The following is a 21,195-nucleotide window of genomic DNA, read 5'->3' on the forward strand; positions in this document are numbered from 1 at the left end:
CAAGTCAAGGGAATATGATCCCACCGAGCGAACTCAATGAGATGACACGGTTGTAAAATGTACACTACACAAGCATGAGCGATGGCGCCATTATGGCATCGGAATCTAGATGGGCGTTCAGGATATTGTAGGCTGGACTATTTGGTCCAAGACCTTGAAGCGATCTGATATTCCTAGAAATACGGGCAGGCTTTTCACGATCATGATATACGATATTGTTTAACATCACATACAATACCAATCCACATTACCACTACCTCAAACTTCACATTCGTCAGAGTAAAATTTTGATATCGGGATATGCGTTGCACCGTGAAATCTACATCAAGCACACCGCGCAACCCATCTTCGTAGAATGGAGAGAATTAGCTCCCTTGGAAAGTGCTGCCGGTCACTGACAAGTTTGTGCCTTCACAGGTCGAAAGGTCACGCCTACCCGAGGTGGAGAGTAAAATATCCTTGGCAAATCGTCACTCTGGTGTTTCGGTCGGACTATGCTAGTCATGGGCCCTGGAGTGCTCAAAACCCCAACCCAGCCGGCCTGCTCTGGACAACTGCACACTAGTCATGGAGCCTGCGGCCTGCCCAGCACAAGTCGTCCCGGATCATGATCGTCGACAAATTCCATCGGGCCATCTCTCCCCAAGCTTCTGTGGGACGGCAGGTGTAGCCTGCCATACGCAAGACAAAATGGCCAGACTGTGGATATCCCCATCCTTTCAGTGCGCCCAACCCCCCCAAGGGGGCCCCCGATTGACGATCGCTACAACAGCCATCGACGGTCATCGATAAAAGCATCAGAGCATCAAGATGGAACTGGGCGAACCCTACGATGAAGAGTCGCTCTCGATTGTATGGGTTTCCCGCGGCCCCCCCTGATGTTGCCCATGTTGGGTCAAACCACAGTGGCGGGGGATGACGTCGCCAGGAGCCTGAGACGGAGAGGGGAACCTGTGCCATCACACGAGACGTGTAGGATCATTTAAATAAGGGACGTGTGTAGTAGATCTATTGCCGCTGATGATGAGTGAAGCAAGTTAACAAAAGATCTCGAGTCTCATTTCCCTATGATTGATAAGGTGGTGGTAGGGACCGCCAACACCAACACGGCGCTGACACCGAAACTACATACATCGATGTGCAAGAACGAGTTCACAATCGCAGTACAAGATATCCACTGCCCCCAAGCGCTTCTGAAGAATGATGGTTGCAAATTAAGCGCCACTCATCTCCTAGACTATTGTTAGACTGCGTCGCAAAGTAGACCAGAAGTTGCTAGGCAATGCCGCTCTACTCAGAATATCATTATAGCCAGCACTCCCGACCTTCCTAGGTCTTCAAGGTATTTCTGCACCAGCAATGTGCCATGTGGAAATGATGCCTGTCTGTTGCTGCACAATGTATTAGTGTTGCGATCATCTAACCTCTGTTGATGTGAATTTCATAGAAAGAAAACAAGATTTACTATCACATGCATCGCACGTATCACTATCAACACCGAGGTTATTGAATGAAGAAGAATTGTTGATTAGAATTCATTTGTCCCTGCAACCTGTAACGCAACCTGAATCTTCCAACGCCTTTAAAAGACTCCTCGCTATGCAATTATCATGATGTTTGTCACTATATGACGCCGTATTGAAGCCCAGGAATCCTAATCTGAGTCCGAATCATAGCTGACCAAGCTTGCTGCTGGTTTCTTCTCTGGTTCTTTTGCCGACTGTGGCTGCGACTGCGACTGCGGGTCCGCCTCCTTCTTCTTGATCCCCGGAATCGTGGGACCAGCCTTCTTCTTGACGGGTGCCGCCTTCCTAAATGTAGGTAGTGGTGGAGGCAGCATCTCTCCAGCGTCCGGCACCACTTCCTCGATAATCTCGTCGCCTAGGACATCTGCCTGCTTCGCGCCCGCAAAGGCCAACTTGGCCGCCTCTAGGTCCTCCCTCTCCTGCCTCGCCGCCTCCTCGTCCTCTACCGACGCAGGTAACGACACTTCCACCCCGTCGAAGCCAGCGCGCTCGAGCCTGGCGTTCCGTACTCTGATCTCGTCGAGGGCGTCGGCGACGGCCATCTCGCGCTTGGCGTCGACGGTCTTGGCCTCGAGCTCGACCATGGCGTTGCGCTCCTCCTCCTCCTTCTCAAGGCGCTCGAGGCGCTCCTCGTCCGTCTCCTCGCGGCCGGTGCGCCAGGGTTCGACGTTGCGCTTGGCTCCGCGCTCGCAGGCGTAGTCGCCGTTCTTGGGGTCTGTCTTGAAGACGATCTCGGCCGAGCACCGTGTGCAGCGGATATAGAACCGAAAGATCTGAATTCCGAGATATTTCTCATTTTCGGGCGTCTCTTTCCGAGAGTTGAACTTTCTGCCCTTGTAAATATATTCACCGCATGTCGTGCAGCGCATGCTGAAGGGCGCCATGAGGCGAACGGTCTGGACTTTGGGCCCGACTCTCTTGGGGCCGCGAACGCGCTCGATCTGTCGCGGATCAAACGTTGGTGGGTAGTATTTCTGTTGAGAGCGTGGTTAGTTACATGCTCGTCCGAGACGTGGCCATGGTGGAAGCTGAGATGGGGCCTTCGTGGGTATGTATTTACTCACCTGGAGGACTTTGCGCTCGGACATGATGGGCTAGATAGAACCGAAGTGCTCGCAAAGGAGCGGTGACTGGCGGCAAGTAGGATGCGACGGGCTTGTGTGATGCGCGCCAGAAACGATGTCGATATGCTGCTCACGATATTGCGAGGCTGCTTTGAGGTTCGATTTTGGAGGGACGGGATGCGGGAAGGATAACTGCTGGTGGAGAAAATCAAGACCCGCAATGTCGGAGATAAGCGGGTCGCCCGTTGTGGCGCCTTCAGCCTCAAGTGTTCTCAACTGTTCTTGGCGTAGGGCTGAGCAAAGCAGCGGCCCCAGGCAGGCCCCAGTGCCAGGGTCCACTCTCGCTCCGTCCACAGCTGCTGACCCGGGGGGCAGCTGGCAGCTGAACCGCCAAGCATTATGTCATTATCACCCGCCGCCGTCTTTCGCAATGGGCTTGGGAGTATCTTTATCGATGTGAACCAGATTCAAACTCTACACAGCCCATTGCCTGTGTTCCAACTACTCGAATTGTGCGTACTTCTCTTACATGAGATGACCTTCAAGTACAGACTAGAGGACATACTGTCTCCCGCTTGCTGGTGGGTACTATGGTATTCCCACTTACAGGGCGGGCTGGTGGACTCGTCGGTAACTCGAGCCGAGCGACATTCATTACTGGGATTATCTCAGGATCAGCCCCGGCTGCTTGCAGGAGGTTGTCATCGCAACCGGGGGTCGTTGCTAGTGGATTCGAGTTTCAATGATTCCCGCGTTTGGATATGTTTGAATTGCGGATCCATGCTTCCTCCCTGAGATCTCGATGACAACCGCTGTGATGACGCAACAAAGTCCCGTTTAATGATTAGTACTGCCTATTTTCGACCCGAGGCGATGCAGCTTGAGGTTGACAAGTGTTTATGATAATTGACTGCTGTTGAATACATTTCACTATTATAACGCATGGGTGGCGCGGCGTACGCAGGATGGATGCAGCCATTCGGTAATAGTATGATGTCAGAGGGTGTGAGAGTATCTACGAGGCATATGCGTCCCAACACGGTCCTCGGTGCACCATCCATACAGTAGCCTCACCAATCTTCGTCATAACGTGTCACGCTTGCCGATCATCGGTGTTGAGAGATCCGTGACGCGGGTTGGACCCGGGGACTCTCAAGACACGAGCGAACGAGACCAGAGGCCCGGATGAGCAGGGCCCCTGCATCACCGTTTTATCGCCAGTGCAGAAGGCAATGGTTGCGTCAGACCGTGAACGCACGTGCCCAATGCTGATGGGATCGAACATCGAGATGCAGCTTTTGGAACTGCTCGGTCATCCTTTCTCTGAACAGTACATGCCAGGCTGGTATCTCGTCGCCAAACGGGCCAACGTGGATCTTGTACGGCGTAGCCACAATAACGATGGCACTCCTCGGCCTGATGCCTGCAACCGTCTGATACTTCGATTCGCACAATATGTCACCGCATACCGAAAGCCGCGTTCGCTGGTAAACGCTTCGCCTGCCATGTGCTGCTCAGGATACCTGCAAGAACGTCACCACGGATGATCCCTTGCACCTGCCAAGCCTGTCTCCAGCATTTCAGCCAAAGTATCCCATTGCACAGCAGCCAGGTCTCCACTCGCTCTGGCAACCCCTCGTAGCCCACCGCAGATGAATCTGAGGTGTCTATCAAACTGTACCCGCATCTCAGCCAGCGTCTCATCATACGAGGCGCCGGTAGCTTCGACCACGCTCAAGTCCTGCTCCGGCAAGAACGTCTCGTCCTCTTCCTCGCTCATGTTCATGTATTTTGTCCCTCTGTCTGTCGATGGATCTGCAGAGGTCGACGCTAAGGCAGCACTTACTTTTCGTTCTGCCTCGGCATGGCGTGTATATTCGAGGCGTAGTGCAACGTCCATGATATCTAACATGCACTCACGTATGGGATCAAGCTTACTGCCAAGACAGACAGCATCGCGCAGCCGCTTTGCGAACGTCGAGTGTATCTCCAACATCGAGTCGATATCCGGTGCCTTCTGGAGGTTGTCCTTGAGCTGGGTAACGAGAGGTTCGATGACAAGGTTAAAATAATATGTCTGCAGTGAGCTGCAGAACCACAAGAGCCTGGCGCGGAGGCTGTAATACGCGGCCTGCCCATTGTCCAGTTGTGCTATGCCGTCTGTCTTGATGCGCTGCCCTCGGAGAATATAGAGTGCTCGACGGTTCTGGAGCAGTAGTGTAAACACTGCCTGGTAGTCCGACATGCTCTCCTCGGAAACTATGATACGCAGTGACCACGGCATTCGATAGACGACTTTAACGGCGGGCAAACAACTGCGTACAGACACTCGAGCTTTGCTAATATCCTGATCTGCTTGCTCAATCGCCGAGACGGTGACGTGATGAATGTCCACGGCCGTACCAAATGCATCCTGAAATGCCTGGGTCAGTAGAAAACGGTCGTGCCATCTCGGGTTTAATAAGTCCAGATTTGTGAAGAGAGCGTGGGCAAACACATCTGAAAAGGCACCGTCAGCCATGAGGTAGATATGCTGAATATTGGAGAGCGTAGACCACAGGCCACACGACTCAAATAGGACATGCCTCAGTGTGCCTGAAGCCGAACTATGCTTGCTTTGCATCCATCTCTCGAATGCAACAGCAAACAGCTCCGGAAAGGGGGTGAAGCATCCCAAATCGGACGCAGCAAGTGCTTGAAAGTCCATAGAATGTTCGACCATCTGTTGCTCTTGGGCGTTGTGTTTGCCAAGGAGCTTCAAAATGACCACGCTCTTTCCAGTTATGAATATCCTGTCGACAGATGGCTGGAGAAACTTTGGTACGTGCAAGAGTCCGCCGGGTGTCTTGCGTAGTGTGAACTGGTCCTGCCAGACCTGGCTCAGTGGTAATTGGGACTGTACTCCAGAGATGAAGAATGTCTTGTCGTCTTCGAGTAGCTCCCCGTCGTGCATCCATCTGCGAATGGGTCGGAGATAGACCTGAAAGCATTCGAAGAACATTGTGCCCAGAAAGGAATAAACCTGGTCATTGCTCTCCAATTGAGCCATACCGGCAGACTCGAAGAGCAGTTCCAAGTAACGAAAAGGCTGAGCGTTCTCGTCCCCGCCAAGCTGTTGAACAACCCTTGACAATGCGGCAAGTGGCTGGAGCTGAGGTTTGAAATCTTCCAATACTCTCAACAGGCTTATGACAGTGTCCTCCTGAATATCGATGAGGCTGCTCTCCACATGGCTCAGATAAGTGTCACAGTCGCGAAGCCTCTTTTCTATAGTGTCCCGGAAAACCTGCAAAAGGGGTATTCGTTGATCTTTTCTTGCGAAGTGTCGCAGAACGTGCAGACTCTGACCAGCCGCCGTGAACTCGGCAAACAATCCTTGTAGGAGACGAGGCGACACATGATCCAGCTGTAACGAGTCCGAGGCCGTGTAATGGGAGTTAAATAAGTCGTTACGAAGCCCCCTAAGCATGAACAGGGCCTCTCGCACAGCTTGAAGCTCGGATATGCTGCTCCCCTCATTCCTTGCGTTCGGCGCGGCTTGATGCCTCCAAGAATGGCTTAACCGCACCTTTTCCAATACAGATTCCTCATCTTGGGAGTCCACAATCAGATCGGTGGCCCGCCGTCGATACTGCGCTTCAATGCTGGAAAGTGACGTTTCCTCGGACCTTGGGGATACATCTGAGCGATCATCAAGCAGCTCCTCGTCGGAGCTGTCATTCCTGAAATCGACCTTTTGGAAGAGGTCACGATCAGAAGCCCAGTCGTCTTCTCGAGCTATATCTTCCCATTTGAGGTCGGGTTGAGGACCATGCGCAGGTTGCCGCAGGAGCCCGAGGTCTTCTAGCCGTGTTTTCTGAGCAGGCTGATCGGAAAGTTCCAGCAGAAGATGCAGCACTTCGGGTGTGTGCTTGTACGAGAGTTTGTCAAGGGCGTCCAGACGTTCTCTCAAAGCATCGGCTAGTCCTTCGCGGTTCTGGACGCGAAACCGCTCCTCTAAGCCCTCGAGGTGACGCTGCACCTCAAACTGGTTTGTGCGGAGACTGGTTTGAAGGCGCAGAGTGTGTAGAGTTTCGTCTCTCAGAACCTTCAAACTGCCCTCGTCTAGCTGTGCGGGTTGTTAGTCTTTGCGGGCTGCATGCGACTGAGACGCCAAAGAACACACAACCTCACCTGATCTGCATTTGGCACGACGGCGGCGACCAGCTCCTCGGTCAGCGCGCCCAGTCTCGCTGCAAATGCCATGTTGGTGCACAATTGGCACTGTCCGAAGGCATCGAGGAGGGCCGGGATGCAGCGATCTTTGATATGAGGTCCTCGCGCGGTGGAGATTTCATGTGCTTCTCATTTCATGCAAGGGGGCCCCCCTACCGTGCTGCATCTCGACTGGCGGGCTGTTCGATTCGTTGCGTGCACCGAGTAACTAGGTAACTCGCAAGACGCGACTAGGCCGCGTGCAAAGCAAACGAGCAGGGATCACGTCATGCCGGCCAGGGGTGTCGGTGGGCTGCATTTAGAGTTGCAAATTGCCCCCAGGCCTTCTGCGAGCCAGCGAGCCTCTAAAGTCACACAGTACCTATAGACTGGCAAGACTGGGCCCGGGCTTGGGGGCTGGGGGGCTGGCAGGCCTGCCACAGTGCCGCGGGTGTGCGCCCCCCAGGCGGACCAGGCTTGCCTGGCCCGCACCGACGAGCGTCTGACACAGTGACGCACAGTGGAGGCGCCCCCTTTTCTTCAGGAAAGCCGCGTCCAAGTGCGACGTGGGATTTTCCGACGGCCTGGTGGAAAAGTTCCAGAGCACGTTTGAATCCGATCCAAGATCACTAAGTTGGATCAACTCGTGCTCCTCCGCCCCCCCCAGCGACCGACCATCGCCATCCACACTAGCCGGTGGCTTGAAGTTTGCTGTGCTTCGGATGACAGACTGATGTCCTGTCGCACCGTCCGACAACACACTGCTACCCAATCTGTGCGAGCACTAGCTCTCATCAACCGGCGCCCAAGCTGAGCTGCGACACGGTACACGAACGCCCACACCCACGCCCACGCCCGCGCCCCGATCGAGGTCGTCCGCAGCGGTTGACGAACAGCGCACCGCGCCCGACTACGACGACGACATGGCCATCGCAAGGCCGGTCCGCGCCCTCGGGCTGGCGGCCGTGTTGATGTGGTGTTTCTTTCTCTATACCATATGGCGTCCGTCGACCCCTCTAGGGCCCGGCGACTCGCTGAAGAACCTGGAGAGAGATCCGAACCTAGACCGTAAGCTTGATCTGCAACCCCTGCTGCCTCAACGGCCAACAGCTTATGCCTTTCCACAGCCACGGGAGAGCCAGAAGGAACCCTGATACGGGCTTCTGCCGCCTATGCGCCGGACGCCAACCCCTCGGGGCGAATCAATGCGACGCTCCTGGCCCTGGTGCGAAACGAGGAGCTGCCGGGCATGCTCCAAGCCATGACCGACCTGGAGCGGACGTGGAATCACAAGTTCAACTACCCTTGGACATTCTTCAACGACGTCCCGTTCACCGAGGAGTTCAAGAAGAAGACACAGGCGGCCACCAATGCCGAGTGCAGATACGGTATGTACACACGCGAGGGGAGAGCCCCCGGCACGCTGGATGCGCGGTCATGGTGTAACTGACACTTGTATTGGCAGAGGTCATCCCCGATGAGCATTGGGACACGCCGTCATGGATCAACGAAGATCTGTACCGGGAGTCGGTCAAGATCCTTGAGGAGAACAAAATCCAGTATGCCGACAAGATCTCGTACCACAAGATGTGCCGATGGAACAGTGGTCTCTTTTACAAGCACCCAGCACTCGAGCACACACAGTTCTATTGGCGTGTCGAGCCCAACGTCCATTTCTTCTGCGATGTCGATTACGATGTGTTCCGGTACATGCAGGACCACAACAAGACCTACGGCTTCACCATCAACCTGTACGACGCGCCCGCTTCCGTGCCCACCCTGTGGCCCGAGACAACCAAGTTCATTGCCCAGCATCCAGAGTATCTGCACAAGAACAATGCGCTGGACTGGGTAACTGACAAGGCTCGTCGCCCGAGCCACAACATGGAGGCCAACGGCTATTCGACCTGCCACTTCTGGAGCAACTTTGAGATTGGCGACATGAACTTCTGGCGAAGCCAGCCTTACGAGGACTACTTCAACCACCTGGATAGAGCCGGTGGATTCTTCTACGAGAGATGGGGTGATGCGCCCGTGCACAGTATCGCCCTCGGCCTGTTCGAGGATAAGAGCAAGATCCACTGGTAAGTCTACCCCGGGCTCCGGCCCTTTCTACTTCCTACATTATTAACCGCTCGCTTCCAGGTTCCGTGATATTGGTTACCAGCATATTCCCTTCTTCAACTGCCCCAACTCGCCAAAGTGCAAGGGATGTGTAACTGGCCGCTTCACCGACGGCGAGGCCTGGCTGAACAAGGAGGACTGCCGGCCCAACTGGTTCAAGTATGTCGGCATGGGCTAGAGTGTCGGTTGATCGGCGGGTTCAGCTATATAGTGTGGATGCTTGGGGTATATTAATGACTGGGAAGTCTTGTATTGGACAGGCTTATAGCATTTGGGGCAACAGGTGTTACTGGCGTAGACGGGGGCATGATAGAAGTTCCTCTCTTTTGCGCTCTGTTGAGAGCGACAAAACCTCTGTATAAATGATAAAAGTCATGAAGTGCTCATGATGCTTTCTGCTGGCATCCGTTTGTCTTTGATTCCTTCTTCGGCTGCAGTTACGGCAATGGCCTTTTAATGGTAGCCGAAGACGGTGACGACACCAGATGTGCCACTCACGCAGTATTGGTCTCCGAATCCATCTTCTCGCCAAGCGACGCAGCTGATCACATTGCTGCGCTCTTTCTCCTTGCCGTCCTTTCCGATGAGTTTCTTCTTGGGCTCTGATCCAACGGGCCCCCATGGCACGCTGACCTTGGCCACGACGTCGCCTGTCAGGGTGTCCCATGCCCACAGCCTTCCTTCGCCATTCTGGCCTGGCGCGCCCGTCATCTCGTCGCCTGCCAGCACGTACTGCTCCTTCCCGCCCAGGATAGACTGGACCCTGAGCTGCTCGTTCTTCAACGCCGGGTCCGCGTATGTCTTGAGACAGCCCCCGTCCCTGCGGTCCATGAACCGGATCTTGCTATCGAGACTCCCCACCAGAACGGCCTTCCCGTCCTTTGACATGGACAGACTCGTCACGCTCGGGCCGACGACGTCGGTGACGCACCGTCCGGCGCGCACATCGTAGGTGCGGACGCGCCCGTCGACGCTGCCGCTCACGATCTCGGCGCCGCGCACACAGATGGCGGTGATGGCGTCGCGGGCCTCGGTGAGGACCTGGATGGGCTTGAAGGAGCCGCTGCGCACGTCCCAGACGCGGACGGTGGTGTCGAGGCCGCCGCTGACCAGCAGGGCGTCGTCGTCGCCGCCAAAGGCCACGCAGTTGATGCGCCCGCTGTGGCTCTGCTGGTTGCCGCCCAGCCGCCGGATCGTCTGCGCCGTCGCCACGTCCCACAGGAACACGGACCGGTCGCCGCCCGCCGACGCGAACCGCGCGTTGTCCGCCGCGATGCTGAGCGAGAGCACCTCGTACCCGTGCGCCGAGTAGCTCTGGATCAGCCGGCCCTGCGGGATGGGCGGCGCCGCGGACGTCTGATGCGGCTTGGTAACATGGGAAGAGGGGGCCACAGATGTGCTGGGCGATGGATTGTATAGCCGGATGGACCGATCAGATGACCCAGCTAGTATATAAGTCCCTGGAGATGCCGAATAGGCGACTGCATGGACGGGGCCTGGAGGCGTGTTAGCGTCGTAAGTTTGGAGAAACAGAGTTTCTATGTGATACCAGCTTCATACAAGAAAGAGGGTGTGTGTGTGTTACGTACCATTTGAGCCCAGAAGATGAGCGATGGGCTTGTCAGGGAAAGCCATGTTGCTTCAATTCCGAGTCGTCCATGTCCAGCTCAACGTTCGCAAGAGATGAGTGAGCGGCTTAGCGGTCCCAGGGTTTGAACACCATCACCGCATTGTTGTGGAGTATGAAAGCCAGCTTGGGTCTCAACCAGCCCGTGATAATATAATGAAGAGACGAAGAATGAGTCAACAAATTTCAGCAATGACCGAGCCAGAAGAAAGAAGGCGAAATCGAGATCTGTTTCCAGTGCTCAACTGCGAGCGAGGCTATACGGATTAACATATATGCCGGATTTTCTGTGAAATACCTAAGTACTCACCTTACTGACTACCTAGGTAACATGTAACTAAGTGGTCGCTGGTACTAACTTGCTTCGTTGATTAATTGATTGGAGCGCGCTAATGAAATCCATGTCGTACCACACTGTCTCCAGAGACGCGACCTAGGGTAGCAGGGGTGGACGGCAAGGGAGAAAAAAAAGTTTGGAAGCTCTTATCGCCGTGCTTGCAGAGCTCCAACCGCTTCAACATCGCACTTTTGCGCCTCACACAGTCACTTGCTGGCCCAACGCAGCCGTTGTGCCCTGGCGACAAGACTCAATGCTTCGATTGAGGAGCCAAGTCATATGCCGCCTTGGTCCGCACTCCATTCGCCCATCATGTCTACTCGCTAGGCCAGCGGCATCCGGCTTCGATCCCAGCATTGCCGCGGCTGGGAATCGTCTACACAATGGCAGGACTTACGCGACGAAACGCGCGAAACGCGCAACGTCTCCTGATACGACCGAGACCGAACCCGTACCTGAGCCAGAACCAAAATCTGAGCCCGAGCCCGAGCCCAAACCCTCAGAGCCTGCCCCATCAGCGCCTTCACCCCCGGAGACTGCAGGACCCAAGGCCACCGTCGAGAAGGTCAAGCTAAAGAAGGTCAGACAAACGAAGACGGTCCCCCAGAAGCGACAGCCTGAGTATCTGCGGCCGCTGGACATCCTCCAGGGCACGCTCGCCGCCCTCAGGAATGTCATTGATCTGCAATCCGACAAGATTGGGCAACTCATGATGCAGGGCGATCGCCGCCATCGACCTCAGCTGAACTCCGCCGACACTGGGATGTCAAGCGAGAGCTCTACGAGGCGCTACACGAGGCGTAAACCGCCCGCAGACGACGAGAAAGCAAGACGCAGCACTACGAGCCGCAAATGGCATCCCTCTCGAAAGCCCTCTTCTCCTCGGACAAAGGAAGGCCGCACTCGCCCGCAAGAAGATCAGGCGTCTTCCATCCAATCGTCCGATGCCGCACAATCCCAGAGAGAGGGTAGGCTTGGGAAACCACTAGAGATTTCCCAGGTGGACTCCAGTGATCTGGAATTGGTTCCCATTGAGAAGCATCAGCCGCCGGTGCCGCCAGTCTCATATGGGTTGGACAGGGTCTTGTTCAATCCTGGCGTCTATCACTTGCAAGATCCCCGGTCCAGGGTCTTCAACTTTGACCCATACCTGGCCAGAATCATGCCGATTGAGGACTTCGACTTCGATGCTCTGAAGCAATACGTAACCTCGTCCAAGGATGAGACTCTCATGTCTGTGGCTCGCGAATACAAGAAGAAGTACACGGGTTCCACATCCAGCATGACTTCCATGTTGTCACATTTTCACTATCTCCTGTCGGCCTGGCGCCCGCTCAACTCCCAAATGTTGACAAAGGACTTCGATGCGCCCTCCAACAGCTTCACGAGGCTGCTGAAAGGTCCTTCTGCCGTCTTTTTACACTGGAAAGACGGGGTATACGCCATTGATGCCGACAAGGAGTTCGACTCGGCCACCATTCTCAGCACGCTGGGCAAGTCCATGGAGAAATTGTTGACACTTCCGAAAGAGGAATACGAGCGGTATCGGCATGTCAACTCCGATCAGATATCAGAGGCGGAGCGCAATGCCGCCGAGGCCTACCATTACACAGGGCTCGGCGACTTTATGATGCGTTCACAACTGGACGCCCACGACCCGAGAATTCCGGGCACCGGCATGTTCGATATCAAGACACGAGCTGTCATCTCAATCCGCATGGACTCGAAAGAGTTCCATAAGGGGGTTGGCTACGAAATTCGACGCAGACATGGCAACTGGGAATCGTATGAACGGGAATACCATGACATGATCCGGTCTGCTTTTATGAAGTATTCACTTCAGGTGCGAATGGGTAGGATGGATGGTATCTTCGTTGCCTACCACAACACCAGGCGGATATTCGGGTTTCAGTACATCCCATTGGAGGAGATGGATCTCGCGTTGCACGGCACCGAAGACCTTACTCTGGGTGACAAGGAGTTCAAGCTCAGTCTTTCTCTGCTCAACAACGTGCTAGATCGTGCGTCCAAGAAGTTCCCAAAACAAAGCCTACGTCTTCATTTTGAGACCAGACCGTCGACCAGAGCCCCGTTCATGTACATCTTTGCAAAACCCGTCACTCCTGGCGAGGCCGAAGCCGTCCAAAACGCGAACAAGGCCTCTGTGGAAGCCTTTGAGAGGCGATTTCTCCGCCGCAAGAAAGATGGCAGTGGGGCAATGGCTACGCCTGAGAGCGACGCCGAAATGGGAGAGAACGCAGTGATTGAGGAGATGGCTGAGGCAGAAAAAAATTCTTTGGCTGAGGAGGATAACCGTGATGCGAGCGAATCAGCTGAACTTCAAGAGCAAAGTGATGCGACTAGCTCATGGGAAGAGATCCAGTCCATGGTTGAAGAGGCCATGGAGGACGAGGAGCTCGGGGTGGGCGCGGTGCGAGAGGCCATCGAAGGCGCACTTGAAGACAGCGGCTTGCTGGAGGCGCTGCACCCAGAAGAAGCTCGTGAATACGTGCACGCAGTTCTTAGCGCAGTCACCAGCGGCCCAGTTGAGACCTCGGCAGGAACAACGACAGATGCTTCTCAGGTGTCGGAGTCGAATGCTGAAGGCGCCGAAGTTGTTGATGCACCTGAGCCGGGCATCCGCATCCCAGATTCTGACCGTCAGAGCCAGGTAACGCACCTGGAGACTGGATCTGAGGATGCAGGCGTGCGTACCGGGTCCTTACTTGAGACATCTATACCGCAGAAAGAGCAAGAAGAGGAATCTGAGCTCGAAGATGACAAGAACGAGATATCTACGAGCCCAAACATGTCCACACTCAGGAATCTCATTTTACGAATGACACGCAAGGTCGATGGCCAGTCTTCAGTCACGGAGCAGCTAAATGCCAAGGATTCCTCGAGACTCGAAGAATTCGAAAGAATCCTGACCAAGTTGGTGGCGGAGTCGCGAGAGGACTCGGGGAAGCAAGAGGCTGTCGAGTCAGGCGACACAAGCCCGGCTTCTGGGGTTGATGACGATTCACCCCCGACCACAACTTCCTCTGGTGAACCAGCGGAGTCGCTCACACGTGCTGCGACTGAAGCCGCAGAAGCCGAGTCTCAGGAGGAGCCTGAGGAGCTTTTTGGCATGGTTTTAACCATTCGCAACAAGGTCAACGGAACTTATGTCGAAAGGCCAGAGAAGCTGAGCGAGGACGACAACTGGAACGTCGAATACACCATTACGGAGTTAGCAGACAAGCAGGCTCATAATCTGTACAAAATGTGCAAGAGACGGCGTGCGGGGACCTTCCAACAAGCTGCTTCTGGTCGCAGCTCGGCCTGGAAAACATCGTTTGACGGTTCACTTGCAAAGTACAGCCAAGCAGGTCGTGAATTTCGAGAGGACGAGGACAGACGGGCTAGAGATCAGCCTGTTCACATAATGGGAGAGAGGCAACCGAAACCGTACCACATGGTGTTTGGGTCTTCCAACCAAGATTAGAGGGCTGATGAGTGAGTACTCTCTTCTGCCTTATTTAGACGCCATATTGTACGTGCTTGGGACTAGACGTGCGTTAGATTTGTACACTATATTCACTGGGGAACCAAAAACTTAGGACGACGGCATGATTTGGGAGCATTGCATGGAGTGTATTCATAGAGAACCCAGCGTCGCTCTGCTATATATATCGACAAATTGTACAATAATACTGATGCTATTAGCGTCCAATGGATTCTCCCTCCCTCGTTAGCACTCCTTCATCTTGATCTTGCCTCGAACCAACCGCCACCTATCGCACCATGATCCCCGAATGGGAATTCTGAATTGCAGCGATCAAACCCCGTAACCAGCAGCTTCGTGATCATGTAAGAAGCTGAAAATCCTACGCGTGTCCTACGGAATGACAGTATGACGCTCATCGCTTTGCACTCGGTCCCGAATCCACTCAACCACGATGCACAGGTGTCTGTTTCGGACCCAGGGATGCACATCGGAATCATGCCTCTGGTGACATTGGGGGCCCCGTTGGGGCGCTTACCGGGGATGTATACCCGGCACAACCCACGTCCCCGGACCCCAGCCTCTGCATCCGCGATTCGCCAGTCGAACCACCTATCTCTGTCGCCCCGGGGTTCGTGCAGCATGTCGGCCCGCCCATTGTATCATTGGGTACCGGCTGCTCTGGGGCCAGGGTAGGGCTGGCTTACCTTTGCCAATACAAATAAAATGCAAACCCGCAAGTCTCGGGCGGCCGAGGCATTTCCTGCCTTTCCCAATGTTTTCAGGGACGTGTCTTCGTCATTGAGCTCCTGCAGTCCCCTACTATTGTAAGTGCAGGTAGAAAATGGTAGCCAAAGAGTCCTACGACGGCCCTGCGGCGAGGAGCGGTTATGGCGACAGCGATGTGGTGGCTGTCAATATAGACGAGACCACCGTTGCTGATTGGACAGAGGCTGAGGAGCGTGCTGTGAAACGCAAGTAAGTCTTAATCCGCGAAAGACAGCACTTACACGAGGATACCCTGCCCGCGCACGCTCACTAACTAATACAAAGACTTGACCTTATTCTCCTGCCCATCCTCGCTCTCGCCTTCTTTGCGCTGCAAATGGACCGAGGAAACATTGCGAATGCATTGACAAGCACTATAACGAAAGACCTGGGAATCGATACGAATCAGATCAATGTCGGTAACAGCCTACTCTCCGCGGGCATCGTACTCCTGGAGATCCCGTCCAACATCTGTGAGTGACCTTTCTTTGAAGACAGGTCGAAATCTAGGCACTGAACCTCGACAACAGTGCTGCAGCGCATTGGGCCCAAGACATGGCTATCGTGTCAAATCTTGGCCTGGGGGCTTGTCTCGACGTTCCAGAACTTCATCACCAACTACGCAGGGTTTCTGACCACACGGCTTCTCCTCGGCTTGTGCGAGTCTGGCTTCATCCCCGGCGCCCTGTATACAATGTCGACGTGGTACAAAAAGTCAGAGACTAGCCTGCGGGTGTCTATATTCTATCTCGGCGGCATCCTGGCCGCGGGGGTCACCACCCTCATCGGCGCCGGGATTCTGACCATGGGCGACCGCTACGGCGTTGCTGGCTGGCGATGGCTGTTCATCGGTAAGGTTTTTGAGGCGCCATTCTGGGCTGTAATGTCGGTCCAGAAACGCTAATACAGTTATACAGTGGAGGGCTCTATCACCATCGCCATCGGCATCATCTTCACCCTTCTTCTCCCACCGTCAGTGGATAACGGCTCTCCGCTGATCAGCCTGGGTCGTTGGTCGTACTTCACGGACCGGGAGTCGTACATTCTGGTTCGACGGGTGTTACTGGACGACCCGGCCAAAACGACCGGCCACCTGCGCATCTCGAGCCGCGACGTCTGGACCACAGTATGCAATCCCCGCGTGCTGGGCCACTTCTTCGTCACGCTAACGGCCACGATGGCCGTCACGCCGATCAACACGTACGGGCCCAGCGTTATCAAGAGCCTGGGCTACGACACGATTCGCGCCAACGCCATGGCCAGCGTCGGCGCCTTCATCGCCCTCATCATGGCCCTGATGCTGGGCTGGCTGGCCGACCTCACCAGCCGCCGCGGCCCCCTGGTGGTCATCCCCGCGCTGTGGACCCTGATCTCGTTTGCGTGCCTGCGCGAGAGCTCGACCTGGAGCAGCGGGCGGAGATACACAGCCGTTGTGTTCTCCATGGCTGTCAGCTCTGTCGTGCATGTCCTGAATATTGGCTGGCTCTCTGTAAACTGCCGCCGCCCGCAGGAGAGGAGCATTGCTATGGCGTAAGTTGCCCCTCGGACCCCGTTTTGTTCTTCACATTAGGTGACGCAGAACAATACATATGATTCGAGAGCTGACACAAGTTCAGTATGGTCGTCATGTCGGCCAACGCAGCCGGGATCGCAGGGAGTCAGATCTTCAGGACCGAAGACGCTCCGCAGTACCGCAAAGGATTCACGGTGTGTTTAGCGCTCAGCGCGGTTGTGGTGGTTCAGATCATCGTGCAGAGTGTGTGGTACTTTCTGAGCAATAAGAGGTTGGAGAAGGTCGGCGGCGGCCTCGTGGTCAAAGGGGATACACAGACAACTCTTGATGGTCACCGAGAGGAACTGGTGCGCAAGTGGTGGTGGATATGGTAGTGCCCTTGTGGCTATGAAATTGATGTACGTTGCTTTCTAATGGAAATCGACTTTTATAGTTTGTTCATGTACAACCGAACTGAGGGGTATCGCGAACTTCAAAATATCTGGTGGGTATCCTACAAGACGTCACTTCATAGATCAAGTCAGACCGAGAGAACTCATGACAGGAAATTCCGGGGAGGGAGCAGAATTCTATCGTTTTATTCTACCGAAAGAGGTCTACCTCGTGGTTGAGTTCTGAGGAGGGATGAAGGCGGGATTTGTAACAGGTCTAGGAAGGATTATGTGAAGACGCTTGATGCAGGATGTTGCTGTGTTCCTTGAGTGTCTTAACTTGGTCTTGGAGTTTCATGTGAACGTTCTGCTCTGTGAGGCTTTGAGGGCTCATGATGATACTGTTCTGGGATTTCATATGAACTCTCAGTTCTCTGAGATGTATGATGATATCGTTCGAATGATCTTGGGTAGTCAAGTGAGCAGGACTGGCGGCGGCTATAGTAAGCATTGTGATACTTGTCGCTTGACCCATATGGCTGGCGGTATCTGTGATATCTATTGCCTGAGCCATATGTGTTGCAGTCGCATCTTTGATGTGAATGTGGGCCCCACTGTCTCCCAGACTCCATACTTTAAGCTGGTCGGTTGTCATAGTCCAACGGAGGTGAGTAAATATGTTCACTATGTCTGTTTGGATCGTATGACCCCGCGGTGCTCCTGGCGCTCCTGTCGCGTTCAACCTGAGCATACTGGTAGTCGACCACTGGACTTAGTCTTATTTGAGCGAGAAGAGAGGAAGGGGCCCGGGAAGGCTCTAAAAGCGCTTTATGTATTTTGGGTCTCCAGCTTGGATAATATCCACGAGGACTTGAGCCCCGGTAGGTATGAGCTACATAGGAGGGAGAAGCTTCCCAGCTTCGCCCGTTGCAATGGTCGTAAACATTTCCTATTGATCATATTGATGTAATAAGTGTCGCATCGAGTGGTGAAGTATGAAGTCGCTGCTATTGTGGCGAAAAGAATCATCCCAAGTTGCGTTGGTTTGAGGAAAGCAGATCGGGTTTGTGGAGGTTTAGGCCAGGATTTCTTTCACGTGGCTGCAAATGTTCTGACCATTGTGCAAACGCACCTACGCAAGTGGCAAATGGGATTCCTAATAGTCAACAATGTAGTAATCACGCTGATATGGAATGAAGAACAGGGACACCCCATGCCAACTCTTTCTCTACCGTTGGCCTTTCACTCATTGGGACACTCTGGGCCTTTATCAGGGCAGTAGTGCATCGTCTGGAGATCAGATATTCATTCTATCATAGAGTACAGTATAGCCGCCTGCGAGGATCCTATCCGGGAGCCTAGATTTACCCTGGCTTGTGAAACCCTTTGGAGAGCCCAACATGAATACAGATGCGGCAACTTCGGGTGATCTCTTCAACCCAGCAGAGTGCATACTAGCATAGCTATTGTAATGGTGGGGACTGTTCTCGTGATAGACTTGATTCTATTCAGATTCGTGAAATCGACCAGTCAAACGGAGTACAGCATGAGATCAAGTGCCTGGAGGCAGGTGATCCCATTATGGCAATGCGATAACTGTGCCTGCACTAGTTGAAGATTTGTTTAGTAATAACGTATTGCAGATCAAAACGGCATTTACGTTATAGTGTAACAAAAGAAGCACATACATTGAGAGGGAGGAAGCGAGCTACTTGCATCCACACTCCATAGGTCCGTATACGCTAGGAACAAATGGAACAAATCCTAGATGATGCGCCAAGTGTCCAAGGTATAGGAAAGTTGCTTGCTTATGATGCTTTCCTAGGTAGACAGGGTACATCGACGCAGTTGTGGAGTCAACATGAGCGCAGCAGAGGCTTTCCGTACCTTATTTATGTTGCGATCAATGGTCTTGTTATACTGCTATTGATGTAGCCCGATACCTGACCTCTACAAGTCTAGATAGACGAGTGTGTTTTACCTGAACGTCTGGAACGCTGGACATTGTGTCAGTCTTCAGAGACCGGACAGCCAACGGTAACTGTCGAGCAGTCATGTTGTTTATGAAGTAGACTAGAAAGTGAAAGCTTGGCATTATGGCGCAGTGTCAAATTATGGTAAAGATTGCAAAAAATTACATGGGTCTTCGCCGCTATACCAGGTATTTAATCCTGCAGGATCCTTGTCGCTTCAGGAATTCGCTGCAGCTATTGGCGTTGTGTAGGGCTGCAGGATGCGCCCTAGTAATTCTCGCATCAAATTCGCCTTTCCCCTGAGAACCAGCCTCTCTCCCTCTATTAGAGTGCACAGGCGCTGACAAGGTCGTCTAGCTCCATACTTCTGAGGGTTGGTCTTCGTAGCTCCACCAACAGACGCTCTAGGTTAGGGTCTACACCATGCTGAAATATGCTGGTGGCAGGTTGTTCATGTCAGCGCTTAACTAAGTTCGTGTGCTGAACTACTCTAGAAGATATCTCGATCGGTGTACTTGGTGCGCACCACTGCTCCTTCGTTACAATCAAGTATCGCGTCTAGTCGCGGACGTCTGCTCGTACGTCTGCACGGCACGCACAGGTCTCCCCACCTAGTAGTGCCCGCCAGCAACCATCACGACGATTTCACAGCTCAAATGAGAGTAACGACTTCGGTTTCTCGAGGTCGCGGTCCTCGACTATACCATAAAAAGAGCCGTGCTGGATGTGTTCGGTGTAAGCAGCGGCGGGTGAAATGTAACGAAGCTCGGCCTAGTTGTGGTGGCTGCTCGCGACACGCGGTTGATTGTGTCTATCCCACTGAGGCTGCTGGTGGAACGACTCTTGCACACTCCTCCGCGGAGAGCAGAGCTACGTCGGATACCGAGACTACGGAGTATCTTCCGGTGGACTTGGACAGCAATCACCGGGCTAATCCGCTGCCCAGCAAGCTCGACTCACCTTCAGCTGGAAAGAGCGTGTATCAGGTGTCAAATCAAGAACTACCGAAAATTTTGACCCCGGATTGTCTTGGTGACTCAGAGTTAGACCTACCAGAATCTCGGGAAAGACGTTTGTGGGAGTTGCGCTTGCTTCATAACAGTCTCACGGAAGCGAAACCTTTCTCTACTCCACAGCCGCCTCAGGTCATGAACTTATGGGCTGTTGAGGTCCCCAACATGGCTTTAAAAGAAGGGAAGGATGCCATCCTCTATGGTATTATGGCACACTCCGCGCTCAACATGTGGACAAGGAGTACAGATCACCAGGAGCGCGAGACACTTATCAGACTCCAGCACACTTATCTGAGTATGATGCTTCGCCAACAACGCTGTGATGTTGCGGAATTGAATCCTGCGAACGCAGACTCTGTGTGTCTTTCCAGCTTGAAGATCCTCACACATGCCCTGGCGCTCATACAAACATTACCATTGGAGCCCTGGGAACCGCCAGTGGACTGGCTGCAAATGGGCAACGGTGCTGGCGCTGTGTTTAGGAATGCCTGGTCCATGGTGAATAAAGAAGGCACGACCAAACTCATCACCTTCATTCGGAGTCCTCCGGTGTTGGACGACCCAAATGAAACCATTCTGAGTGACCACAGTGATCTACTTTGGATTCTGGAGACGCCACCCGGACCACAGGCCAATCAAGATACTGAGCTGGACAACCTTGCGACAAAGGCTGTATACGAAAAAGCGCTTGCCTACACGTGCAGTGTTCAGAGGGCTCTGGAACGCCGCGAGCCTGAGTTTGCCATATGTCGACGACTGGGCGGCTTTGCCGTATGGATTCCCTGTGAGTTCACACAATTCCTCGTTCAGCGAAGACCACGAGCTATGGTGATCCTTGCCCATTTCATGTCCTTGTTCTTGGAGATGGAGCACATCTGGATGATCGGAAAAGCTGGAGAGCGGCAGATTAGGGGGATACACAAAAATCTGCCAATGGAATGGTGTTACAAACTGGACGGCTTGTTCCAGAAGTTTAAGAAGCCTGAGCAGAGCCCTAGACCGTTCGGCGGTGGACACGGAGTCTTGATGTGAGTTCGCAAGTGGATGATGAAGTAGAAGAGTATGAACTTCGTGCAAGATCGCCGGGCACAGACTTTAGGAACAGAAACGGTTTTCTTCTCTACCTTGTTGGACTGCTCCGCCCTTCCGTTTGTAGTCGTGATTCTGAAATGACCCTATGTGGAATATATCATCTTCC

General features: G+C 53.8%; 7 protein-coding genes across 7 annotated transcripts; 4 read left to right on the forward strand and 3 right to left on the reverse strand.

The window, feature by feature from the left end:
• Window positions 1-1,654: 1,654 nt before the first annotated feature.
• Window positions 1,655-2,614, reverse strand: JN550_009472 (uncharacterized protein; the record flags this gene model as incomplete). Its single annotated transcript, XM_049321549.1, has 2 exons — window positions 1,655-2,500; window positions 2,591-2,614. 2 exons carry the CDS (start codon window positions 2,612-2,614, stop codon window positions 1,655-1,657), a joined length of 870 nt encoding a protein of 289 aa, XP_049168627.1.
• Window positions 2,615-4,124: 1,510 nt separating this feature from the next.
• Window positions 4,125-6,835, reverse strand: JN550_009473 (uncharacterized protein; the record flags this gene model as incomplete). Its single annotated transcript, XM_049321550.1, has 2 exons — window positions 4,125-6,698; window positions 6,764-6,835. The coding sequence occupies 2 exons, from the start codon at window positions 6,833-6,835 to the stop codon at window positions 4,125-4,127; spliced, it is 2,646 nt and encodes an 881-aa protein (XP_049168628.1).
• Window positions 6,836-7,707: 872 nt separating this feature from the next.
• Window positions 7,708-9,086, forward strand: JN550_009474 (uncharacterized protein; the record flags this gene model as incomplete). The annotated part of the gene is made up of 4 exons (XM_049321551.1): window positions 7,708-7,852; window positions 7,912-8,172; window positions 8,250-8,868; window positions 8,930-9,086. 4 exons carry the CDS (start codon window positions 7,708-7,710, stop codon window positions 9,084-9,086), a joined length of 1,182 nt encoding a protein of 393 aa, XP_049168629.1.
• A 275-nt stretch (window positions 9,087-9,361) lies between these two features.
• Window positions 9,362-10,543, reverse strand: JN550_009475 (uncharacterized protein; the record flags this gene model as incomplete). The annotated part of the gene is made up of 2 exons (XM_049321552.1): window positions 9,362-10,404; window positions 10,498-10,543. The coding sequence occupies 2 exons, from the start codon at window positions 10,541-10,543 to the stop codon at window positions 9,362-9,364; spliced, it is 1,089 nt and encodes a 362-aa protein (XP_049168630.1).
• Window positions 10,544-11,125: 582 nt separating this feature from the next.
• JN550_009476 (uncharacterized protein) lies at window positions 11,126-14,359 on the forward strand (the record flags this gene model as incomplete). Its single annotated transcript, XM_049321553.1, has 1 exon — window positions 11,126-14,359. One exon carries the CDS (start codon window positions 11,126-11,128, stop codon window positions 14,357-14,359), a length of 3,234 nt encoding a protein of 1,077 aa, XP_049168631.1.
• An 844-nt stretch (window positions 14,360-15,203) lies between these two features.
• On the forward strand, window positions 15,204-17,014 carry JN550_009477 (uncharacterized protein; the record flags this gene model as incomplete). Its single annotated transcript, XM_049321554.1, has 5 exons — window positions 15,204-15,337; window positions 15,413-15,600; window positions 15,658-15,978; window positions 16,045-16,657; window positions 16,744-17,014. The coding sequence occupies 5 exons, from the start codon at window positions 15,204-15,206 to the stop codon at window positions 17,012-17,014; spliced, it is 1,527 nt and encodes a 508-aa protein (XP_049168632.1).
• A 2,626-nt stretch (window positions 17,015-19,640) lies between these two features.
• On the forward strand, window positions 19,641-21,029 carry JN550_009478 (uncharacterized protein; the record flags this gene model as incomplete). Its single annotated transcript, XM_049321555.1, has 1 exon — window positions 19,641-21,029. One exon carries the CDS (start codon window positions 19,641-19,643, stop codon window positions 21,027-21,029), a length of 1,389 nt encoding a protein of 462 aa, XP_049168633.1.
• Window positions 21,030-21,195: the final 166 nt, after the last annotated feature.

This window comes from Neoarthrinium moseri (assembly GCF_022829205.1).
Source record: "Neoarthrinium moseri strain CBS 164.80 chromosome Unknown scaffold43_Wmoseri_CBS_16480, whole genome shotgun sequence".
In the NCBI taxonomy this organism is placed as follows: domain Eukaryota; kingdom Fungi; phylum Ascomycota; class Sordariomycetes; order Amphisphaeriales; family Apiosporaceae; genus Neoarthrinium; species Neoarthrinium moseri.